Consider the following 20,911-nt stretch of genomic DNA (forward strand, 5'->3'; position numbering starts at 1 on the left):
GGGAGAAGGGGCAGAGAATGAAAAAAAAAAAAAAAAAATGTATGTAAATTATATGAAAATTAATAAAATGAAAGAGTGCAAAAAGAAGGGAGATCAATACTTGTTTATTAAAACGACAGAATCTTCATAAGCGGGAGGATGATAGCTTTCTTGCATTGGTAAAAATGAAGGAGGTCTGATTGAACTTGGCTTTCGAGGTGACAGTGGTGGTGAAGTAGAGGGATTTCGAAAACCATAAATTTTATAAAGAATTGATTTTCTCTTTTTGGGTGTCATGACGGGTGGAGCAGTAGGTGAAGTGGGTTGAAAATAAATGTCTTGTTTTACAATAGCAGGTTCTACTCTTTTTACTTCGGTTGTATATTCTTTTATGATGTGTTGTTCAATATCTAAAAGTTCTTGTCTTTTCCTATTAATCTTGGTCATCAAGACAAATAAGCTAATTAAAATAAAAGCCAAGATGAGCAAGAGGATAAAGATAAAGATGGTTTCACTTGTATTTAACATGAAGAATAAAGAAAAAGAGAGAGAAAATAGAAATCATCATTTTATATAGACTGCAATTGTTCCCCTCTCTCTCTCTCTCTCTCTTCAACCCAAAAAAAAAGGGGGAGGGGGGGGGGGAAGAGAGAGATGAAGGAGGTAAATATTAATGAACTTTATATTATAATTCGTTATGTGGCAAAGGATCTAATTCTAAATATTCTGCAGTAAAAGTACGGAAAAGAATTGATAGATTTTCTACCATCGATGGATCTATACAATCAGCTGTGTCCTATTTACATGCAGTTAAGATTTATATTACATAATCTCTCTCTCTTTCTTTTTTTTCTTACTGCTCTTGTATGCCAAACATAGGGGAAAGGATAAGGAATGAGATGAAGGACATTGACACCACGCATTAAGAATGGAACATGATCATCTGCTATCGATTCACCTCGAAATGTGAGCATGGAATCAGGATGAAATAAAGAGCCTAATCTTTCTCCTGTCTTTTCTGATACCTCTTTCAATAAGGATTGTCTTCTTAGCCTGGTCTCAAGACTCATCAGCTTATAAAATAACCAACTTGTCGTTCGGTAATAATTTGGAAATCGTGTGTTGGTGACTCCTAATAGATCCAATAAAACAAGCACTTCTATTTGATCCAATTTGTTTTTATAAACCTTATTTCCATGTGCTAAATAGGCTGTTTCCCAACTCTCTGCAAGATGTCTATTCTTTGTCCCCCCCCAAAAAAAAATCAACCTCTCTTCTTTTCTTATGCTTGCCTACCTTGCTCCATAAATTGAATCTGTCGGTCCCCACTGATGAAAGGCCTCTTCACCATCAAAGAAGATCATCTGAACCGTCTTTTCTTTTTGTCTATAATTCTTGCTCGTATTTGACAAGACTTCATTCAATGTCTCTGCCAAATCCATCAATAATCCACACGGGATCGCACTGTCCGTGGCCCCAATAAATTCAAAATCGGCTGAATATTTCGAGTCAAAATGAGCCGCCAAGACCAATCGCGTGGGCTTCTCTGGATTATGCGTCACGATGATATTGGTGAAATTCTTGGTGCCAAAGGGTGTAGTATCTGTAAAACGGTCAAGTTCGATATGCCAACCCAACCGTTCAAAGTGGCTGATGATATGCTGTTGAACTTGCTCATTCTCTGGCGTACCTGAAATACGTTCAACCAGCAGCGGCTTCATCAGTTCACCATTCACAGAGAGTTTTTCAGCATCCGTTAATTTCGCCAAGTGTTTCAGGGACTCTGTCGATAACGCCTTGTAACATTCTACCGCAAGAGGTAATAGCCATAAGAGTGCAATGAAGCATTTCATGTTTTTTTTTTTTTTTGTTAAAAAAGAGAAAAAAAAAAGAAAAGTTCAGCAGCCGATGAAAAAGTTTATTTCTTTTTGCATTGTTATTTTATCAACACCAATCAACAGACGATTATCAAGCAGGCCCCTTGATAAAAATCACATACCAAATGAAATCGTTGGCTGTTTGTAAGTAGCCTGATGTCCTTTTGTGCCCTTCTTTTTATTTTCTTTTGAATCCAGTTGTTTTTTTTCTCTGATATGATCCATCGATAGAATAGTGCAAATAGACTCTTTTCTGTGGTCTCTGGAGAGCCCAAACGATGATAACAGCAAGCACCTGTGATGTTGCTATCAAATGAAAATCACTTTTCGTGGTTCGATAGGTTCTAGCCATTTTTATTTTTCACTGAAGGACAGTCAACTACAAAAGAACCTTGTCTGGATTAGATCACTCGATTGACGAGGATTAATCCATCCGGCTGAGAAGGGTATGCATTATGAGTTGAGGCCTTTTTTTGCTCTCAGTTCTTTCAGACTGTTCATTTGATCCCACATAGGGCTCCTCAAAGCTTATAAGCTCTAGCGAAAGGGGGGATTTCAAAGGTAGGAATCAAAAGTGCATATGTCTCACTTGGGACTGGTCTGCTTCAAAGGCCCGTGTTGATATTTTTTAGTATCGTAACCTTCTTTCGTATCACATGTTCTTTCGCCTCCCCCTCCCCTCCCTGGTCCTTTCCACTTGCTATCAAAGAGACTGTGAAAGGGCGACGAAAGCAAGAGGGTGGGATCCACCCAGAGAGACAGGGTCGAGCCATGATTTGAATCCGATCAAAGAGAATTTGTGGGAGGGTTGAAACAGTAGGCTTGAAATGCAGTACGATCTGGTCGGTCGTTTAAAAAAAAGACAGGCAGTGGGTATCCACCCTAAAGCCGAGCTGTTTCATTAAAGAAACACCCAAGGATGCCAGGCCGGCTTGAGAGCTGGAGGATGGGTGATGCCTTATCAGTGTATACGTGTTGATATACATTGGCTCAAACATGAATGATTGTCTTTACATTGTTTTGCTTTATCTACTGCCTTTATTCAAGTCATTGTACATTAGAGTGCTTTGCAGCAAACGTTTGGCTGTCTCATATGATCAACTAAAAGCAAGTCCAAGAACAAGGTTATGCGGCAATACAAGTATTTAAAAAAAAAAAAAAAAAAAAAAAAAAATACAGCAAGCTGCGCCTGCTTCCTATGGTTTACTCTGTATCACATCTTCATTGTTTAGGTTATTAATAAAAAATATTACTCGATAATTTATTAGTAGTAGTACTTGAATAATTACATTGAATTGGCTTTCTTGATTGTAGAGTGGTATTCGAAAGCCAATTGTTTTTATTTTATAGTTGTTCTTCCAACATAAAGACCTTTTCCATAAAATGTTGATAGCTCCTTTATGTCATGAATGAGTTATAGGCCTTTCATTATGCATGATCACTTACCATGTAGCAAGCTTGTGTCTTTGATTGATTGTTCGTATGTCGCTCGCTCTTTGGGCATAAACAGATTTATAAAATGAATACAGATTCGTATGTACTGTGGCTCTGAACGCGTCAATCGCAGTCGATCTTACCAAAGGCCCTAAGCTTGCTTGAGATACAATCATTCGATCATACAAAGGTCCAAAATAAGGAACCTGTATCAAACCATTAGAACACCTTATTATACCACACAGGTTTCGTATTTACCTTTGAGTCTCGGTAAATTTGAATATAATACAGATTGTCAGGTAATGGCTTGACAATGATCTGTGCATTACCAAAGTCACCTCCTATTGTATCAATTCTATAATCACGAGCATGTTCATTCCAAACGATATGAACATGGTCATTACCAATATGCCGTTTCTATAGAATATTAATAAAACAGACACATACATAGAGAATAACTCGTACCTTCTTCAATTGCTTTGGATCAGAAGGATCTGTTGGCATCTTTGTCACATCATGGAATATCATTTCAAGTGTAGATGAGCAATAATAGGTGGCCCTAGATCCATTCGTCAAGTTTCGTTCAAGACCACCTAGATAGCCTGTATGGCTTGCAATATCAATTTCCCAACCCAAGCTGTTTACAAAAGCATTGTATCTTTCCGAGCCTTGGCTATTTTGAAGGATACTTTGCTCATCCTCTTGTCCATAACCAACGTAAATCAATCCAATCTTCATTGTCTCTCGTCTACAACACACAAAAATCAATCAACCTTTTACCAAATTCAAATCCTATTTACCCGTGCTTTCGATCCAGTCCTCTAATGTCTCTGTATAAAGCAGGACTCTTGTTTAGCATCTGAAACGATCCATCCTTGAGATGGTCGTATTCAATCAACCCAAGGTGACTCATAAGTAAGCGACTGTATAAAAAGGGAACATGTGATTCTTCAGCTTCTTGAGGAAAGGCGGGTAAAAAGTCCTTTTTTAAGCAAAAGTTGGCGACCAATTGCATGGATTCATCTTGCTTGCCACGTAACATGTTCATCTTTGAATACCAAAGACGACTGATAATAATAATAATAAAAAGAGAGATGGATGAATACAGTGATGCGTGTACCACATTTCATCAACTTACGAATCAGGGGTTTGAAGCGCATTTTGTTCTGCTTCCTTTTTCAAATAATCATCTAGTTGATCACCCAAGTTTCCGATCATCTCTAGTTGAAGTGCAGTAGGTGTACTTGGTACATTCAATGGTAAAGTAGAGTCCAAGAGGCAGTCTGGGTGAGAATCACCAATTCTAATTTTATAATGATTAATATACACATATGAATGATACACGTAGCATCCTTTACTGTTTTAACAAGGCTGAAACAGCATCTTCTTTATGATCCGTTAATCTATATTGAACAGTTGATCAATTTGATTGGCAGAAAAAAAACAACGTGTTTGACTTACGGTTTATCATTTATGTCCTGAACATTCCTTATAAACCTTTTATCTGGTTTATAATATTCTGTATCGGTGCTTTGCGTGCTCTCAACTGACTTTGTCTTTGGTTCTAATAATGTATCCCAAACATAACGACCTGTTAAGTCTCGAATAATCATTCTTGCTTGACGCTCTCCTACAGTCAATTTCAATATTAAAAAAAACATACTTTAATAGAGACAATTACCCTTTGCTTCAGATAATTCTACAAATGCAATGATTGTGGTATCGTTAAATGCAAAATATTGATATTGCTGATATTCTACATCATCTTGTGAAACGCCAGGACCAACAATTGTACTGTTTCAAAGTAAGTCTTTATCCTCGTGTATACTTTTTTTTTTGGTTACCTATATAAAGTGGCAGGACCACAAGGAGGCGCAAAGTTATTGAAATGATGTAATAAATGTAGCAATACAGCCTCGGCTGATTCCTATTGAAGATCGCATGATCAATGTACAAAAAGTAAGCAAGACGCCAATTGTTTACCTTCACATAAGCTTGGTCATTATCTGGTAAGGTATCTGATCCAATGATGGGCTCATTTTGTTGGATATCTGGTCTTTTGTCCGCTCCCAACTTGAACTTGAAAGAAATTTCTTTCCTCTTTACAGCAGTCGATGGTCTAGGAGGATGAGGCAGCATTTTTTCATTACCGTCCTATTCAAGAATAAGAAGAAAAGAAGACAATAAGAATAGATGAGTACCGAAGATAAGTGAATGGCAAGTTCAATGACATCAAAAACAAGTTGACAGAGATCGGTTTCTACCAAGATTACTGGCTCAATAGACATTACCCACTCCAACAAGCAACTGAATAGTTTGGAGACAATAAATCCTCTACCTGTCTTGCTATTCTTTTCATAATATTTCAAATGTACATTAAGTGCATCGATAATATGTGTTAGAACCTCTTGTATCACAATCTAGAGAACACCGTTAGATTTTTCCTTCTTCCTCAAACTTTGCAAGTTACCCCTTCTGGATCAGCTTCTCTTTTATAAATCTGAGCAAATGTGCTGATACAGTCTGATACAGTGTTGATGATTGATATGTTACACCAATACAAATGATTTACCAAAGACTGCACACATTCACGGATCATGTCATTTTGACGGCTATTAGATAATTAGCTTTTATCCAATGGTGCCTCTTTTTTTAACTACACAAACCTTTCTGATGCAAACATTTCATCCAATACGAATGCACATAAAGCACCCAGCAGCATACAGTGCACTTCAGTCTCCAATTCACTCGTCACTTTAGGGCTATTGGCCACAAGTTTAATCAACACATCCTTTAGCCACACTTTGATATTAGCAAATGAAAATGCTTGCAGTTTTTTAAAGGCCGGGATCCATTCTGTTTCCAGTTCTTCTAAAGAAATGGTGATATCCTTGAGTTGGTTGGAGATGGGTACAAATGAGCCCAAGATCGTGATGCAGCTCTTGCGCACATTTAAGGACACTTTTGAACCAGAAGGATTTAATAAACTGTCATTGGTTGTTAGTAAATAGCCAAACAAAGGGTTCTTTTTTTAATACCTCTTTTTCAATCGCTTCCGTAAAGGGAGGAATCAAGACATATATACTAGGAAGTGGAAAACTAAATAGCCTTTCAGAGTTCAACAGGATGGCATGTACAATGGCAGTTGTACTTTCTGAACCAAGTCCATGAAGAAGTGCTTTATAGAATGCTGCACAATAGCCTTCAGGTGCTTGCTCTTCAGGTATATGTGACATGAGCCTACACAGACTTCCATATGCACTTGCTTTTCCTGCCTCATAAGTACTATATACAATATTTAAGTAATTTAGACAACTAGGATGCTCTGATTTTACTTTGGTAGTTCGGTTGCTTCAAATAACCAAGGAACCAGTTCATACATCGCAGGTATGGGCACATCAGTATAGGGTTGTTGTGCTCTTACTAATTTAAAAGTATCCAAGATATCAACAACACATTGCATTGCTATAGCATGGTTTTGTGCTCCCTATCCTATGCGTTCAGTAATCTGATCCTCACAAAAAAAAAAGAAACTTACCTCTATTTGGTTGATATTACCCACGACAAACAACGCATTCTTCCAAGTCATCAAGATGTGTTGTCCATCAAAAGGCAAATTGTTCAAATTGAGAAAGTCCGAGCTCTTAAAAGATCCCAACCCAGCAGGCAACTTCTCTGTAACAGCGGATGAATTGGGCATCATAGAAAGAGCATCAGCCACATTGGCCAATGGCCAGGGAGCCGATGTCGAGGTCCGATTGGATCGGCTCGACGCCATATCATCCAATACAGAACTCGATCCACTCCTTCGATCCCACTCTGTCTTCTTTTCGTCCTGCCTGACCGTCAGATTCTTTGGACTGACCGCAGAACCATCGTTCCCGTGGTGCACAAAGTTCAAAAGTTTTGAACCAGAGTCTTGCCAGAGTGAATCCAATTGTTGGATACTGATCGTCCGTCGTCCCGTTTTTTCATTTGTGGAGGACACGGTGCCTGCTGCAGCATGACTTCCACTGGATCTTTTGGCTGTGGAAGTGGAGGACGTCAAGTTATTGGCGGCGATGCTACCACTTGTATGTGAGGAGGTATTGGAAAATGATGCGGTGGGTATAATGTTTTTAATGCCAAATTTAACGTTTTGTTTTGTAGTCACCTCGGCTTCTTCATCATCGGGCACAGAAGTTAAATTGGTTGATTTGCGGTCCGATTTGAAAGTGCTGGCGATATCCGATAAAGAAGCACTGCTCAGGTTTCTTAGAATGGTCGAGACGCTTCCTTCTGGTGCAGGTGTCGTAGGATCAAGATGCTGTTGCTCTGCGGGCTGTCTGTCTTGGGTTGCCAACTGTCCTTCACTTCCACAGCTGGATAAGGGCCTTCCAGGGTTACTTCCGCGTTTGTTACCTGTGGACACACTGCTCTTTGGGTGTCCTTGAATGCTCAAATGGCGAGAACGAACCTTGCTCTTGTTATTGTTACCTGCTGCTGGAGCACGGCTGCTGTTTATGAAATGAATCGATTGCTGTAAATGATCATCTCGACCTTTGTCAAAGTCATATTCAACCTTGTATAACCTTGACGACAGCAATCGAGTTAAACTTTGCATAATTTTCTATAGTACAAAATTTAGTATTCTACTTTTGCTTGGTCTATCATCCTAACTTTACCACCCACTGTTGCAATGCTTGCGTCCATCGCATCGAGCTAACCACATGTGTTTTCAATTGACGCCAAAGTTCCAAATGAACAATCTTGGCTCTTACAAAGGCGTGAAAGACTGTTTCCCAAATGTAGCTTGCCAAGTCCTCTGCTAAAGGTTGTACGGGTATTCGACTATATTTCTCTGGTTGACTCATCAACCACTGCTGAATGTCCAACAAACAATGCAACAAGAGCTCCCAGCTTTCCCATTCAATATCAATTCCTCCTTTAGAGACAACAATTGCACGATACAGATTAATAGCATCCTTATACAGGGCTACTAATCCTTCCCAATCCGTCACTTGCTGAACATTCGCTACTAGAGCATCTCTGTTTTCACCTACACGATGGTCTTCAAAGATGAGTTTGATCATGAGTAAATACCGACGTAAGAAGACATTAGCATCCGATTGCTGTTCCTCAAGATTTTTTGGATTGATAGGAAAATCTTCTGTAATGGGCGATGTGGAAAGCACTTTTGTAGTTGATGAATTTTCAGCATTGTTGGCTGAAATAGCTGAGGTTGTACTACTTGATCGGGTGACAGCACTACCGGATCTTCTTAAAAATGAAGGCCGTTCATCTTCATTGCCCAAGATCCATACGCCAAGGATATGGATCGCGCCTCGAGTGATGTCTCGGTATTGAGCATTTGTGCAGGGTAAAATGAGCGCTTGACGAATGATTTCATGCAACATTTCACGTGTCTCATGAGAGGAGAGAACGATGGATTTCAAAATAGGTATGGCTGGAGAAGAAGGAGCAAATGCGGAGGTGGATTGAAAGAGATTAGGCCAGTGCATATGGATGCCATTGCTGTCATTGTCAAGACAGTAGCCGATCAAAAAGCGAAAAAGGCATCGAAGGATCGAAGGAGGACATGAAGAGAATCCACAGACTTTTTACGTATTAGTTTATTCATATTAACTCTTGTGATCGCTTACCTTCACCTTGGTTTGCACCTTCCATTTGTAATGATTTTGATATACGAGGGACAAATTTTGTCATGTAGTGTGTTCTGAATATTTTAAACAAAAACTTTGCACTTGCTGTCGCTGCATCTATACCTACGCCAGTGGCAATACCATCGTCTGGTTCAAATTGATCTCCTGGAGGGTATTCATAATCGTCTGGAGGAGGAGGAGAGCCTGCGGCAACATAAGCCAATCGGACCAAATTGGATATAAAGATGTGTATCAAGACAAGCGAATCATTAAATGTGGGCTGGGTTGGGTTAGGAAAGAGGGGTGCGGATGATTCGTCAGCCAAGATGAAAGATTGTTTCAATTGTATTTGACTGGCTCTTATACGTTCATCTCTTTGTAATGCATGCTTATTATGTCCCTTGTCTACATGAGTGGTTTCTCTCAACTTTTTGACAAACTGAAGACCTCCTGAATGCAGTTTATTATGTTGGCCGTTTGAAAATAGAGTGTTATGAGAAGTGGTGTTATCTTCTGTCTGTTCGTTAGTCATTAAATTTACTGTTACTGGTGAAATATATGATGCATTGTTAGTTGAAGTAGTTGCGGTGGAAGCAGCTGGGGCATTATGAGGTGTCTGTGTTGTATCTGCTGTGGATATTTCATCTAAAATAAATAAGTCCAAGGAAATGGCGTTTGAAAATAGGTGCATGCATTCTGGGTATTCTACCACCTGGTCATTAAGCCATAACAAAAGCAACTGAAAACCAAGAGCTCGCAATCTTGGGTGATTACGGTGATCTAAAATGTGAGTCAATATCGTTGTAATGTTCTGTCTCTGCCAGCCATTTCTCATCAGTTCTGGGACAAACAAAAATATCTTTCGTAACAAGAAAAGTGTCTTTTGAAGATTAACAAGTTCTTTTGAATTCCAAGATTGTGGTCTTTCTGACCTGTCTATACAGAACGAGTCAATATTCATGTTTTTTGCGTGAATTCTAGCTTTATATCCTTACGCTTAATTTTTTCTATTTGATGTATGCAGGTATCATAAACTACTTGAAATACCTGTTCTGCATTTTCTTGAAAGAATCGTGCTTGATCAAAACTGTTTGTTGCACCTAATATGTTAAATGTGTCAATGCGATATCTAAAATGAGCCAACTTTTATTTTTATTTATACCAATATAAGCCCACAAACTCTGCGCTCTCGTCTTAATCTTTTGTTTTTCGTCTAAAAAGTTTCTTGCCTTTTTCTTTAACTTCTCCTGTTTATCGTCTTTTAAAGCAAATGTCGAAGTTGAGGGTAATACCAGTAAATCGGATGTAAGACTCTCTTCTTTTTTATCATGTTCATTGTGCTTATCTAGTCGCTGTTGACCTTTTCTCAATGACGGTGTTGCTTGCTTCATCTACAGAAAAAAAAAAAATAAAAAAAAAAAGAAGAACCAGAGTAAATTTTTGATTTTTCAGGACCTGAATTTAACTTTTTTACTGTAACAAGAGCTTTGTGACGTAGACTTAAAGGGAGAGAGGAAGACTTTATCCATTATATCCTATCCTAACCATAATGTACTGCATCGAAAATCCGTTTTTTTTTTTTTATCTCCTTATTTTTTCCGTAGCTGAGAGAGTTGTTATAAGCAGCATAGGACAATGATCAAGAAATATTTTGTGTTCCAATAATAACTTTACTAGATGTTTCACTGCATTTCATGTAATAATTAAGGAGTTGGAGCATTCTTTTAAGTATCTATTTCTTCTTTAAAAAAAGTTTTGTCTCTTATAAAAGTCATAACACGTTTTAAAGAACTAGACAAAAGATAAAAGATTGAACAATTTAAGACTGCGACAGTATGCTGCATGTTATCCGATTGCCTGATTATAGGGCAATAGGCAATCTCCGGTCTTTACTGCAAGTAAATAAGGTCTGTTTCCTAGGCGAGTCTATCATTGTGTAAAAGAGAGCCATGTTTAATCAAGATTGATATAAAGACATCACATCCATTAGGTTGATACAATGCAGATCATATAGCTTCTCTGAGACCCAACACGGACTGTGTTTATTTTACTTGGCGTATTGGCTGCTTATTTTATGAAGCATTGTTTCGCTGAACTTGTTAATTCTTGAGAATAAATTTTTTTTGAAATACCGTTTAAAATACACCCCCTTCTTCTTTTCGACTTTAAAAAATGTCTTTTGAATCAAAGGCTTGTACAATATACATTTATTTTTTATTAGAATATTATTAATAATTTTATAATAGACTCAGGATATTCAATTAAAATCTGCTAATTACCCACCATTAAACGCTTTTCTGTCACAAAAAATCTTTGCAGACCTTGTTTTAGCAAAAAAATGGAAACATGTTGAATATAAGCCAATTGATGATTTAAAAATATGTGTTTTTCTTGCCAAAGAATCCAACGATGTAAGGGAAAAAATATATATATGCAATCTTGTGTCTCTATTTATCTAACTTAATGAATACAGAATCAATTGTGCATTGTCCCTATTCATGGAGAAGATTCACTATCATTAAATAGAATCAATGATATATTCTGCTCTTTATCAAAAAACGATATAAAGTAAGTTTTTTATTTATTTATTTGTGTTAAGAACCATACTTATAAAAAGTAGAAGGAACAAAATCACTTTGGCTATTTATTCAGCAGACTCAACCATTGTTTATTATCATATTCATCAAGGGCTTGTGCCTAAAGAAAATTAACCCTGCAACTTCATATACAATTAGAATAAACATTATTAAACATAAAGTAAAAATAGACAATTCATTCACCTATCTACCCCATGAATATTTTCGTTTTTTTCTTGAAGTATAAAAGAACTTTATTGACTACATCGTAAACATTCAAATAAGAGTAAAAAACGCACGCAAGTCTCTTCTTTACTCTCCATTCAAATTCAACGATTGAGATAGACGTAGAATGCTGTTTTTTTAACACTTGTCTTTCCGAACTTGCTCATTTTTGTATCAGTTTTACATTGTGAAATCATGAACTCATTTCCAAAAATTAATTCTAATTTATCTTAATTCATGAAACTTTACATAAAATGCCCTTTTGCTTTCTGGCTAGAACTTTGTAATAAAAATGTTTAGTGCAAGTACAAGTACAATGATTAATTGTTTTGAATTTGTTTTTGATTGAATCGACTGCTTTTTTAATCCACATAAATGATTTACTATTTACTCCACTTACGGCTTTATTGGCTCATTATGTTTTGTCCCATTTTAAAATTCACATATGTAAACATGATTCATCTTATGCAACAAACAGTTCAATAATGAGGTTGTCTTAATTCCTTCATCTCTTTTTATTTCTTAAAAGGCTGCCTTCCTTCTTCCAAATTAAAGATCCAATTTTAACACTACTTTGATAAATGAAAGTCTTTTTTCTTGAAAATAAAATAAGTATGTATTTATAAGCTATTTGATTTGATTATTTTCCAAACATCACCACGCTCTTTAAAGTTTCTTTTATTTCAAGAATTACGTAAGGACTGGTAACTGGTATACTAAAAATATACAAGAAGTTGCGGAGATAATGTAATTTTTTGAAGCATAAAAAATGTATCTTTGAATACATTTTCCGCTTATAGATTTAAGAAAGAAGCATCAAACAGGAGAATAATGGTTTTGAAGATTTAGTTGTAGTCATAAATAGACTAAATCATGATCCTTGAGAAATGCAAAAGATGTGATCCTTGGCGTTTTTAATCTCTAGCATAAATACTAAAACGGATTTCGGAGCTAGAAATTATTTTGTAACATTTTTCTCCTTATTTTGAAATAGATTATGGCATCCCAACAATCTGGTAATGTTGTTGTTCTCCCAACAGGGATAATGTTCTAATGGGAGAGGGCTTTTAGGTGTTGACATTAAGAATAAAGGAGGTAATAATTTAACAGCGCCCACGCCTCAAAACACACCCATCAATCCTGCTCCTATAACCTCCACTCATAACCCTACAATGGACACCATTTCTGAAAATACAGAAGCATTCGATTCACAAGGTATACTTATTATTCAATTTCTGATATTTTTATAAACCCAGTCTATTGTAAAGATGCAGCTAGTAACGGACTTGCTGGTGCATTCACTGGTAATCCCGCTCTTTTGAGTATGTTACAAGGCAAGTTGGGTACACTCGTCGGTCGTTCTTCAGGCTATATTGAATCATTACCTGCACCTGTAAAACGTCGTTTAAATGGTCTCAAGTATTTCCAGTCGAAACATGCCGAACTTGAAAACAAGTTTCAAGAAGAAGTATTAGAATTAGAAAAGAAATATCTTGAATTGTACAAGCCCTTGTATGAAAAGCGTGCTAAAATCGTTACAGGAAGCTATGAGCCAACAGATGAAGAGGTTGCTTTGGGCAAAAAAGTAGATGAAGAAGAGGACAGAGAAGATGAAGAGAAAGAGGAGGTGGATGACAAGGATGTTAAAGGTGTTCCTGGATTTTGGTTGGTCTTGTTAAAAAATCATCCGCAAATTGCAAAAACAATCACTGAAAGAGATGAAGAAGCTTTGAGATACTTGGTTGATATTCGAATGACATACCTTGATAAACTTGGTTTCAAGCTAGAGTTTGAGTTTTCAGAAAATGACTTCTTTACAAACAAATTGCTCACCAAGACATACTATTACCAAGACTTTGCTTATGGTGGGGATTTTGTTTATGACCATGCTGAAGGTTGTACATTGGATTGGAAGGAAGGCAAAGATTTGACGGTGGTCGTAGAAACAAAGAAGCAGCGTCAAAAGGGTACTAACAAATCCCGTGTTGTTAAACATACCGTTTCTTCAGATTCATTCTTTTATTTCTTCAGTCCACCTGTCATTCCTAATGAAGATGAAGAGATTGATGAAGAAGAAGCCGAAGGATTAGATGCAAAGCTTGAGGCGGATTATGAAATGGGTGAAGAGTTTAAGGATAAGATTATTCCTCATGCTGTGGATTATTTTACAGGCAAAGCCCTACAGTATGACGATTTTGATGACGAAAATTTTGATGTAGGGAGAAGAAGTTACTACATTCGATTTTAGTTTATATTGTTAAAAATACATTGATTTTCCTTTATAGAATGATTATTATGATGAAGATGAAGATGAAGATGAAGATGAAGATGATGAAGAAGATGATGATGACGATGATGATGATGACACTGTAAGTTTAAAAAAAAACTTAAACATATAAATCGACAAGTTTTTAACAAAAATATGTTTGTAGCCTGCTAATGGTGAAAAAGCACCCGAATGTAAACAATCTTAATATACTTACTATCATGAATAAAGCTTTTAGATATCTATAATAATAACAGTAGCAAAAAAAAATATTAATTTTGAATCTGTTTTTGATAAATCTATTACTGCCAATGGTTTTTATAGGTTTGTTCAAACCAAAGGTTTGGCTAATTCAAAATTAAAAAAAAAACCTTTTCCTACCTATGAAAAACAGTGGCCATTGTAAAAATGAAGTAGTATTAGCAGAATTCGACTATAATAAGTAAATCGTATTTGTACACATCAGTTTGGCTTGATGTTATTCAAGTGAAGGCTTTGGCTCCTGATTAAGAAGTCTTTCTCATAGTAAGCTTTACAATGATTGACGGTGTGACGGCAAAAAGTTAAAAAGAGCACATAAATTACATTCGTTTTTATTATGCTTTAAAAAGCATACTAAGAACCATAATTGATCAGCAGCTTCCAAAGTGATCAAAATGCTTTGTCTATCACTGCAATAGTTCCCTTTGGATGCGAGTCAACTTGCTAAGTACAGTGTTTTAATCTAAAATAAAACGATTTAATAAAATAAATTAGACACTTTAAAAAGTAAAAGAGACGAACGCCAAATTTTTTTGAGACAAGTGAACAAAACAAATTAGACGATGCAGATTCCTTTTGTAGACACATGTTCAAAAAAAATATTGACGAGCAATCCCTTATGTTACTGTTCAAAGACTTACACTGTATCTGGGATTAATGTAGCGGTAACTACAAAGAATTATTTGGTATTTTCGTCGGTGGACTAGTGCTAGCTGATGACGATGATATATTCTTTCTTTTAGAGCCGGTGGAGAGAGATTTTTTCGATCTGCAGAAACGTTCTGGTCTTTCACCATTTGCACGCAGGCTAAAAAGGATTTGTCTAAAGTTTAATGTAGCAGCCATATCACGATTCCAAAGACGACGAAGAGGGACTTTATCAGCAGCTTCCGTTGTGCTCGTCACAGCCTTTAAACATTGTTGGTTTTTGCACCTGAGCAGAAATTATGAAAGCTTGTTATTTTTTTTATTTGCATATAAAAAGCACTTACCTTAAAAGACCATGACGGTCTACAACGGGATACTTTTCTCTTTGATATGGTCTAGGGTTCTGTACTTTTTTAAACGTTTCAAGTTCACCGTTTTGGCAAGAAGGGCACAGACTAAAAGTCCGAAACTCGTCAAGGAGGTACACCTGGAAGCCTTCTTTGGCTAGCATTCTTCTCATTCCAATGCCTCTAATGGGTTCATGATACTTTACCTTTCCTGCAGACCAGTTACCAAGTATTAAGATAGCATCATTCCCAAACCTCTCTCTAAGCTTCTTGGTTAGCCGTTTGTCTGCTTGTTGCTTATTAATAAAACTTGAGAGCTTCATTTTTCTAAAGGGTAAAAAACCACCGGCACCCTGATCTTCTGCTGCAGGGCGATCTTCATTTAGATAGTATGCTTTCATGACTGGGATTACTTTGGCTCTTTCTTGAAGATACTCGACAAACTTTTCTTTGTTGACAGTTGAAGATTTGAAATGCGATAGGAAAAGCTCGGTTTCAATCACTTCGTCTTTCTTCAAGTTGTTCCTGAGCTTCCTAAATTTTCTGGATTTAGTTTCGATTGCTTTTTGGTTGCTTGTATATCGGTAAATCATTTTATTTTCAACAGTGCTCTTTTCATGCATACAGCAAAGCAAGTCTCGACGGCCAGGTTCAATTAATACGCATTTGCCAACACCAGCCAACAAATCTTCTTTTCCCAACTTCTCAATGTACTGAAATTCGTCTGCTTCAATAGACTTTGGCTTTCCGCCACTGCTGCCACCTTTCTTCTTCGTATCGTAGTTTTGCTTTAATACCGACACACCTACGCCATCTGTGTATATCGTACCTCTAAACTTCATGAACTTTCTTTCTCCTTGTGGTTTCATCGCTTTTGATCTAACATCAAGAACGGTTCCCCATACTATTTCTTTATCCAAGTGGCTGATGATGGAAAGCAATTGAATGATTTGTTTTGAAGCCCTTCGCACATGCTTGATAGTCTATAGTACGCTTTTATGTGTTTAAGAGGGTTATCTTTACAATCGTAATAGATCGAGCCTTTTACAAATCGATAATCCGTCGAATACGAGTCAAAAAGATTACGGATTTTATCTAAATCATTTGAGGAGAAAAACTCTTTCGGCATATCTTCAATGTTTCTTGACGATATAGCCAGCTTGACCTTGCTTATCTGCTCCGTTATTGTCTTTATAGTTGCCGCAACCTCTTTCTCTGTTCCTCCGTTTTTCTTCATCTCGCTTTTCAGCGCTTTGATTCTTTCGTTCTTCTTTAAGAGCAAGTTAAGAAACATTCGAACTTTGTTTCCGAATTGAACCTTGACCCCATTCAAATAAGCAGTGACGATCTTTATCACCTCATAAGAGGCTATCTGATTAGCATACTTCATATTAACTGGCTCGTACGAACAGCACGGAAAGTACTGGTGTCGATAGTTGAGTACTAGCCCTTTGTAAATTCTTGATTTTGTCGAAGCTTTCTGTTTGTCTGGCTTGTAGTTATTAAGGAGTGACAAAAAGACTTCTTTAAAAAAATCAACATGAATGAAATTCTCCAAGGGAAACGCAGGGTTATTTTCCAGTTCATGAATAAAGATGTACTTTAAAAAGGAGAAGGTATGTGACACGAGGGTATGAACATTAGCTACAAGCGTCTTGAGTAGCGGAATATATTGCGGATCCCACCCAATACCAGCGATTGAACTTTTAACTGTTATGATCTTTAGAGGCGGTTCCATAAAGAAAAAGAAAAAGATAAATTGACAGCGTATTTTATTACTGTTGTAATTTGTGCTATCATTGTCTTTTGACAACATATTGTCACTGATAGAGTGGAGCCAAATCAATGAAACAATTCTACCTATAACCTTATACTGTATGATATGATGAATAATGATCAAATAGTCCAGTACTTTATAACATAATGTCTTGATGATTGAATTATAAATTATGTCCCTCTTAAATTTTATGAAGAAAGTGCTTATACTGTTGTCATTTCAGATACAATACTACAAAGCCAATGATATGTGTGCATGCAGCCAGTTGCTCAATTACATTGCACTCCACGGTAAAAGGTGGAGAATGACAGTATGATAAAAAAAATCGTCTACAAAAGGAATTTGCATTGTCTAATTTGTTTTGTTCACTTGTCTCAAAAAAATCTGACGTTCGTCTCTTTTATCTTTTAAAGTGTCTATTTTATTAAATCGTTTTATTTTAGATGAAAGCATAGTATAAATGCGTGATTTACGTCATCTGCATTTAATACTCCGCAAAAGTCAAAGCGGAGAAATCAAACATGAAACATTCAGTAACTACACACGTCTTTTTTTCTTTTCGTTATACAATGTCTGAATCGTCTGTTTATTGCCCAAATTATGCACCCTTCTTTGGGTTTGCAGGTGTCTTTTGTGCTGTAAGCTTTTTTTATTAGCAGCAATAACAAGAAATACTAATGTTTTCATTATGTTAGATGGCTTTTAGCAGTAAGTCGTTATTGGACATGTATACTCGCAACTTCATTCAATTAAAAATATTTTTTGATTAGCCATTGGAGCAGCTTATGGTACTTCTAAGGCCGGTATTGGTATTGCTGGTATTGGTTCTTTCAAACCTGAATTAGTCATGAAGGTATATAGATATGCAATGAAAAAAGAAGTTTATACGAAAGCCCTTCTCCTATAGTCTTTAATTCCTGTTGTTATGAGTGGTATCATCGCAGTATATGGCTTAGTTGTAGCAGTACTTTTGGCCGGTCAATGTAGGATACACAGAAAGAAAATGCCGATTCTCTCTTCTAATAGTTATCTTTATAGTGTCACCAACATCTGGCTATTCTTTATTCTCGTAAAGTTTTAAAACAATAGACGGGTCATATGTATATATTTAGTAACTTTTTTTTAATAGTGGATTCATTTCTTTGGCTGCCGGTCTTTCTGTAGGAATGGGTGGTTTGGCAGCAGGCTATGCGATCGGTATTGTGGGTGACTACGTAAGTACATGCAAAGACTGTATGTGTGCTGTGAATAATTTTTATTTCTTAGTGTGTTCGAGGATATGTTAGAGAAAGTCGATTGTTCGTTACGATGGTTTTGATTTTGATTTTTGCAGAAGTCCTTGGTCTTTATGGTTTAATTGTTGCTCTTATTTTAAATGCAAAGGCCGATAACAGTATTTGCGTCGCTTAGATCACATCTTGAAATAAAAGAGTTGTTTTGATACCATTATTTGTTAGAGAATATTCCTCTCAAATTTTTGATTTAAAATGTAAAAGTTGTAACAGAATCTAGATAGAAAATATTAACAAATCTATTCATTGAGAATATTAAAAAAAAGATTTTTTCGAAGTGAACAAAGCAAATTGCTTTTAAATGATCTTTCCGAATTGCAGATTAAACTTTCTTTCTGATTTATTTATAATTTAATAAAAGATCTGCAATCATTGATTCCAAGCTATATATGCAGTTTAACAAATCTTTTTTTTTTGTGGCAGTTTTTCTTTCCGAAATTAATACAATGGTAAATACAAAATGTATGCATTATTATATTGTTTAGTTGTTAATTTCTGTAATCTCAACGCCAGATGCACCCTTTGGAAGAGCAAGACCGACTTGAAGATTACTGGCATCAAAAACTTGATAGAACCATTGGGAGAAGTAACCACCCAAAGACCAGTCCTTTTCTTCACTGCTACGATTAATCAAACTAGTGCATACATCATCACCATCTTTCTTAAGGTAAGCCTTAGGAGGTAAAGAGATACGGTGTCCCTTGAAATCAAAGTTCAAAGTAGGGAAGCTGTCTATATCATCACAACACTTAACCTTGTACACACCCTCATCTTCGTCATAGTGACCATCAATAGCGGCGTGTAAGATATCAGCCTGTGCGCTAGGGGCCAACATGTAGTTTGAGCCACTACTGAAGGAGGCCAAGGTCTTGCTAGATAATTTGATATCCACCTTATCACCCAACTTGACACACTTCAGTTCAGTCTTCCAATAAGGAGAGTTTCCATAGTCACAGGTAGGTAATTTGAAATAAGCAATGCTGCCCTTGTAGACATTATGATCAACACCACCCAAAATAAATTCAGCATTATGCTCATTATCATTGCTTCTCTTTTGATAGAACCCGTTTTGACTAGAGGAAACCATGCCAAATTGTTGAGAACTTTGGCCATAGCCCATTTGAAAGGCATTGGAGGCAAAAGCACCACTGCTTGTACCTTTGATAATATGAGTTAAAAAATTTATAGAAAACCTAGAACTTACTTTGACGTTCTAAAAAATAAAAAGTCAGGTTAAAAAAGTTTTGTAAATCAAAAAAAAAGCTTACTTGATATGCTGGAACTATTGGAAGGTAACTGAACATCACCACCATCAGAATATCCACCTAGACCAAGATAGCCCACTATATACAGAGAAAAATGAGTTGATTACATTATAATAAAGTGCTGTTCATTTGTGGTATCGGTGCTTACAATATTCTTTTCCGCCGAGACCTTTTACGCTATAAGCGGCGCCGAATAATTGATTAGGCACGCTTAAATCTGCAACTGAAACGGAGTCCTATGAAATCGGGGTCAGTTTTTTTTTTTTGAACTATTTCAATTATGGACACTTTTTTTTACTTGGTAGAGTCTAAGATCTACGCAAACGCCTTCATCATATTTAATAGATTCTTTTTGGTGAAGGTTAACGGCAGTAGTTGAAGAATTGGCATTATATAAAGTATCAGAATGTTGACGACAGATCGATGAGTGACACTATGAATATAAGTTAATTATCAAAAAATGTTTTTTTTTGTTGATGTGTTACATCAGTAGAAGGAACCCAAGTTATAGATTGGCTGGTGTCAAATAACACTGAAAAAGATTGCTGTGGTGTACCTTAAAAAAGTGGGTTTAATATAAAGATCGGAATTTCATCCGAACCACTTACCAACTTTTATATTTCCATAGGCCTATGAAAAAGAGGGGGAAACGTGTTATTGATATAAATGCAATAAGAAGATAAACACATACCAAGCCATCCTTCATTGTGATGGCTTCTCTTCTCAAATCATCTCTTTTTGAGAGTTTTGCTGCATAGGCGCTTGATAATAAAGTTAAAGATAATATAGCTGTCAAACGCATCTTGTATAAAAAAAAAGAAAAAGAAATGTAAAAAAGAAAAGAAAGAAAAGTTTTTATATTGTCAGCATTTTTATAGAAAACTGTGTGTGTAACAATTCTATGGGGCCAGAAAGAACTATTTATTAAATAGCAAGTTTTTTTTATAAATAGCAAAAAGCAAAACCAACGACTTTTTTTAGTACACATTTTTCTTCTTTACTGTCACCCTTTCAGTTGAAACATGGATAAGGCTTGGTTATAGTAGGGTTTTATTGGGTGAAAAAACGATAATATTATTTAGATTTCCCCTGAATAAATTCTAGTGATATTCTGAAGTACTGTGTTGTCATAGTAAAAACAACTTTCAAGCTTTTATATGCTATATTCTAAATATCAGTACAAAGATGAAAAGAATCAAATGATGGGCGATCTATTTTAATTCACTCAGTATTTCAGCCCAACTATATTTAAATTTGTCTCTAAAAAAAGTGAATAGTGATTTTTCAGCCCCTCTCTTTCTCCAGATCTTTTTCGATATGGC

General features: G+C 36.3%; 7 protein-coding genes across 7 annotated transcripts; 2 read left to right on the plus strand and 5 right to left on the minus strand.

Moving 5' to 3' along the window:
* Positions 1–93: 93 nt before the first annotated feature.
* RO3G_15086 (uncharacterized protein) lies at positions 94–426 on the minus strand (the record flags this gene model as incomplete). Its single annotated transcript, XM_067669670.1, has 1 exon — positions 94–426. One exon carries the CDS (start codon positions 424–426, stop codon positions 94–96), a length of 333 nt encoding a protein of 110 aa, XP_067525771.1.
* Positions 427–1,271: 845 nt separating this feature from the next.
* RO3G_15087 (uncharacterized protein) lies at positions 1,272–1,832 on the minus strand (the record flags this gene model as incomplete). The annotated part of the gene is made up of 1 exon (XM_067669671.1): positions 1,272–1,832. The coding sequence occupies one exon, from the start codon at positions 1,830–1,832 to the stop codon at positions 1,272–1,274; it is 561 nt and encodes a 186-aa protein (XP_067525772.1).
* A 1,452-nt stretch (positions 1,833–3,284) lies between these two features.
* RO3G_15088 (uncharacterized protein) lies at positions 3,285–9,464 on the minus strand (the record flags this gene model as incomplete). Its single annotated transcript, XM_067669672.1, has 18 exons — positions 3,285–3,320; positions 3,434–3,496; positions 3,549–3,707; positions 3,756–4,038; positions 4,091–4,357; positions 4,429–4,593; positions 4,752–4,881; positions 4,972–5,084; positions 5,135–5,217; positions 5,274–5,444; positions 5,582–5,710; positions 5,863–5,902; positions 5,957–6,251; positions 6,376–6,575; positions 6,626–6,777; positions 6,829–7,899; positions 7,955–8,886; positions 8,933–9,464. The coding sequence occupies 18 exons, from the start codon at positions 9,462–9,464 to the stop codon at positions 3,285–3,287; spliced, it is 4,821 nt and encodes a 1,606-aa protein (XP_067525773.1).
* A 3,441-nt stretch (positions 9,465–12,905) lies between these two features.
* Positions 12,906–14,207, plus strand: RO3G_15089 (uncharacterized protein; the record flags this gene model as incomplete). The annotated part of the gene is made up of 4 exons (XM_067669673.1): positions 12,906–12,948; positions 12,990–13,948; positions 14,019–14,102; positions 14,166–14,207. The coding sequence occupies 4 exons, from the start codon at positions 12,906–12,908 to the stop codon at positions 14,205–14,207; spliced, it is 1,128 nt and encodes a 375-aa protein (XP_067525774.1).
* Positions 14,208–14,929: 722 nt separating this feature from the next.
* Positions 14,930–16,124, minus strand: RO3G_15090 (uncharacterized protein; the record flags this gene model as incomplete). Its single annotated transcript, XM_067669674.1, has 2 exons — positions 14,930–15,194; positions 15,253–16,124. 2 exons carry the CDS (start codon positions 16,122–16,124, stop codon positions 14,930–14,932), a joined length of 1,137 nt encoding a protein of 378 aa, XP_067525775.1.
* Positions 16,125–17,601: 1,477 nt separating this feature from the next.
* On the plus strand, positions 17,602–18,442 carry RO3G_15091 (uncharacterized protein; the record flags this gene model as incomplete). Its single annotated transcript, XM_067669675.1, has 7 exons — positions 17,602–17,670; positions 17,728–17,740; positions 17,803–17,885; positions 17,940–18,015; positions 18,071–18,101; positions 18,162–18,246; positions 18,299–18,442. 7 exons carry the CDS (start codon positions 17,602–17,604, stop codon positions 18,440–18,442), a joined length of 501 nt encoding a protein of 166 aa, XP_067525776.1.
* Positions 18,443–18,805: 363 nt separating this feature from the next.
* Positions 18,806–20,391, minus strand: RO3G_15092 (uncharacterized protein; the record flags this gene model as incomplete). Its single annotated transcript, XM_067669676.1, has 7 exons — positions 18,806–19,482; positions 19,593–19,667; positions 19,738–19,825; positions 19,888–20,022; positions 20,075–20,145; positions 20,198–20,219; positions 20,281–20,391. The coding sequence occupies 7 exons, from the start codon at positions 20,389–20,391 to the stop codon at positions 18,806–18,808; spliced, it is 1,179 nt and encodes a 392-aa protein (XP_067525777.1).
* Between the last annotated feature and the right edge of the window lie 520 nt (positions 20,392–20,911).

Source organism: Rhizopus delemar, genomic scaffold, assembly GCF_000149305.1.
Source record: "Rhizopus delemar RA 99-880 supercont3.15 genomic scaffold, whole genome shotgun sequence".
Lineage (NCBI taxonomy): Eukaryota > Fungi > Mucoromycota > Mucoromycetes > Mucorales > Rhizopodaceae > Rhizopus > Rhizopus delemar.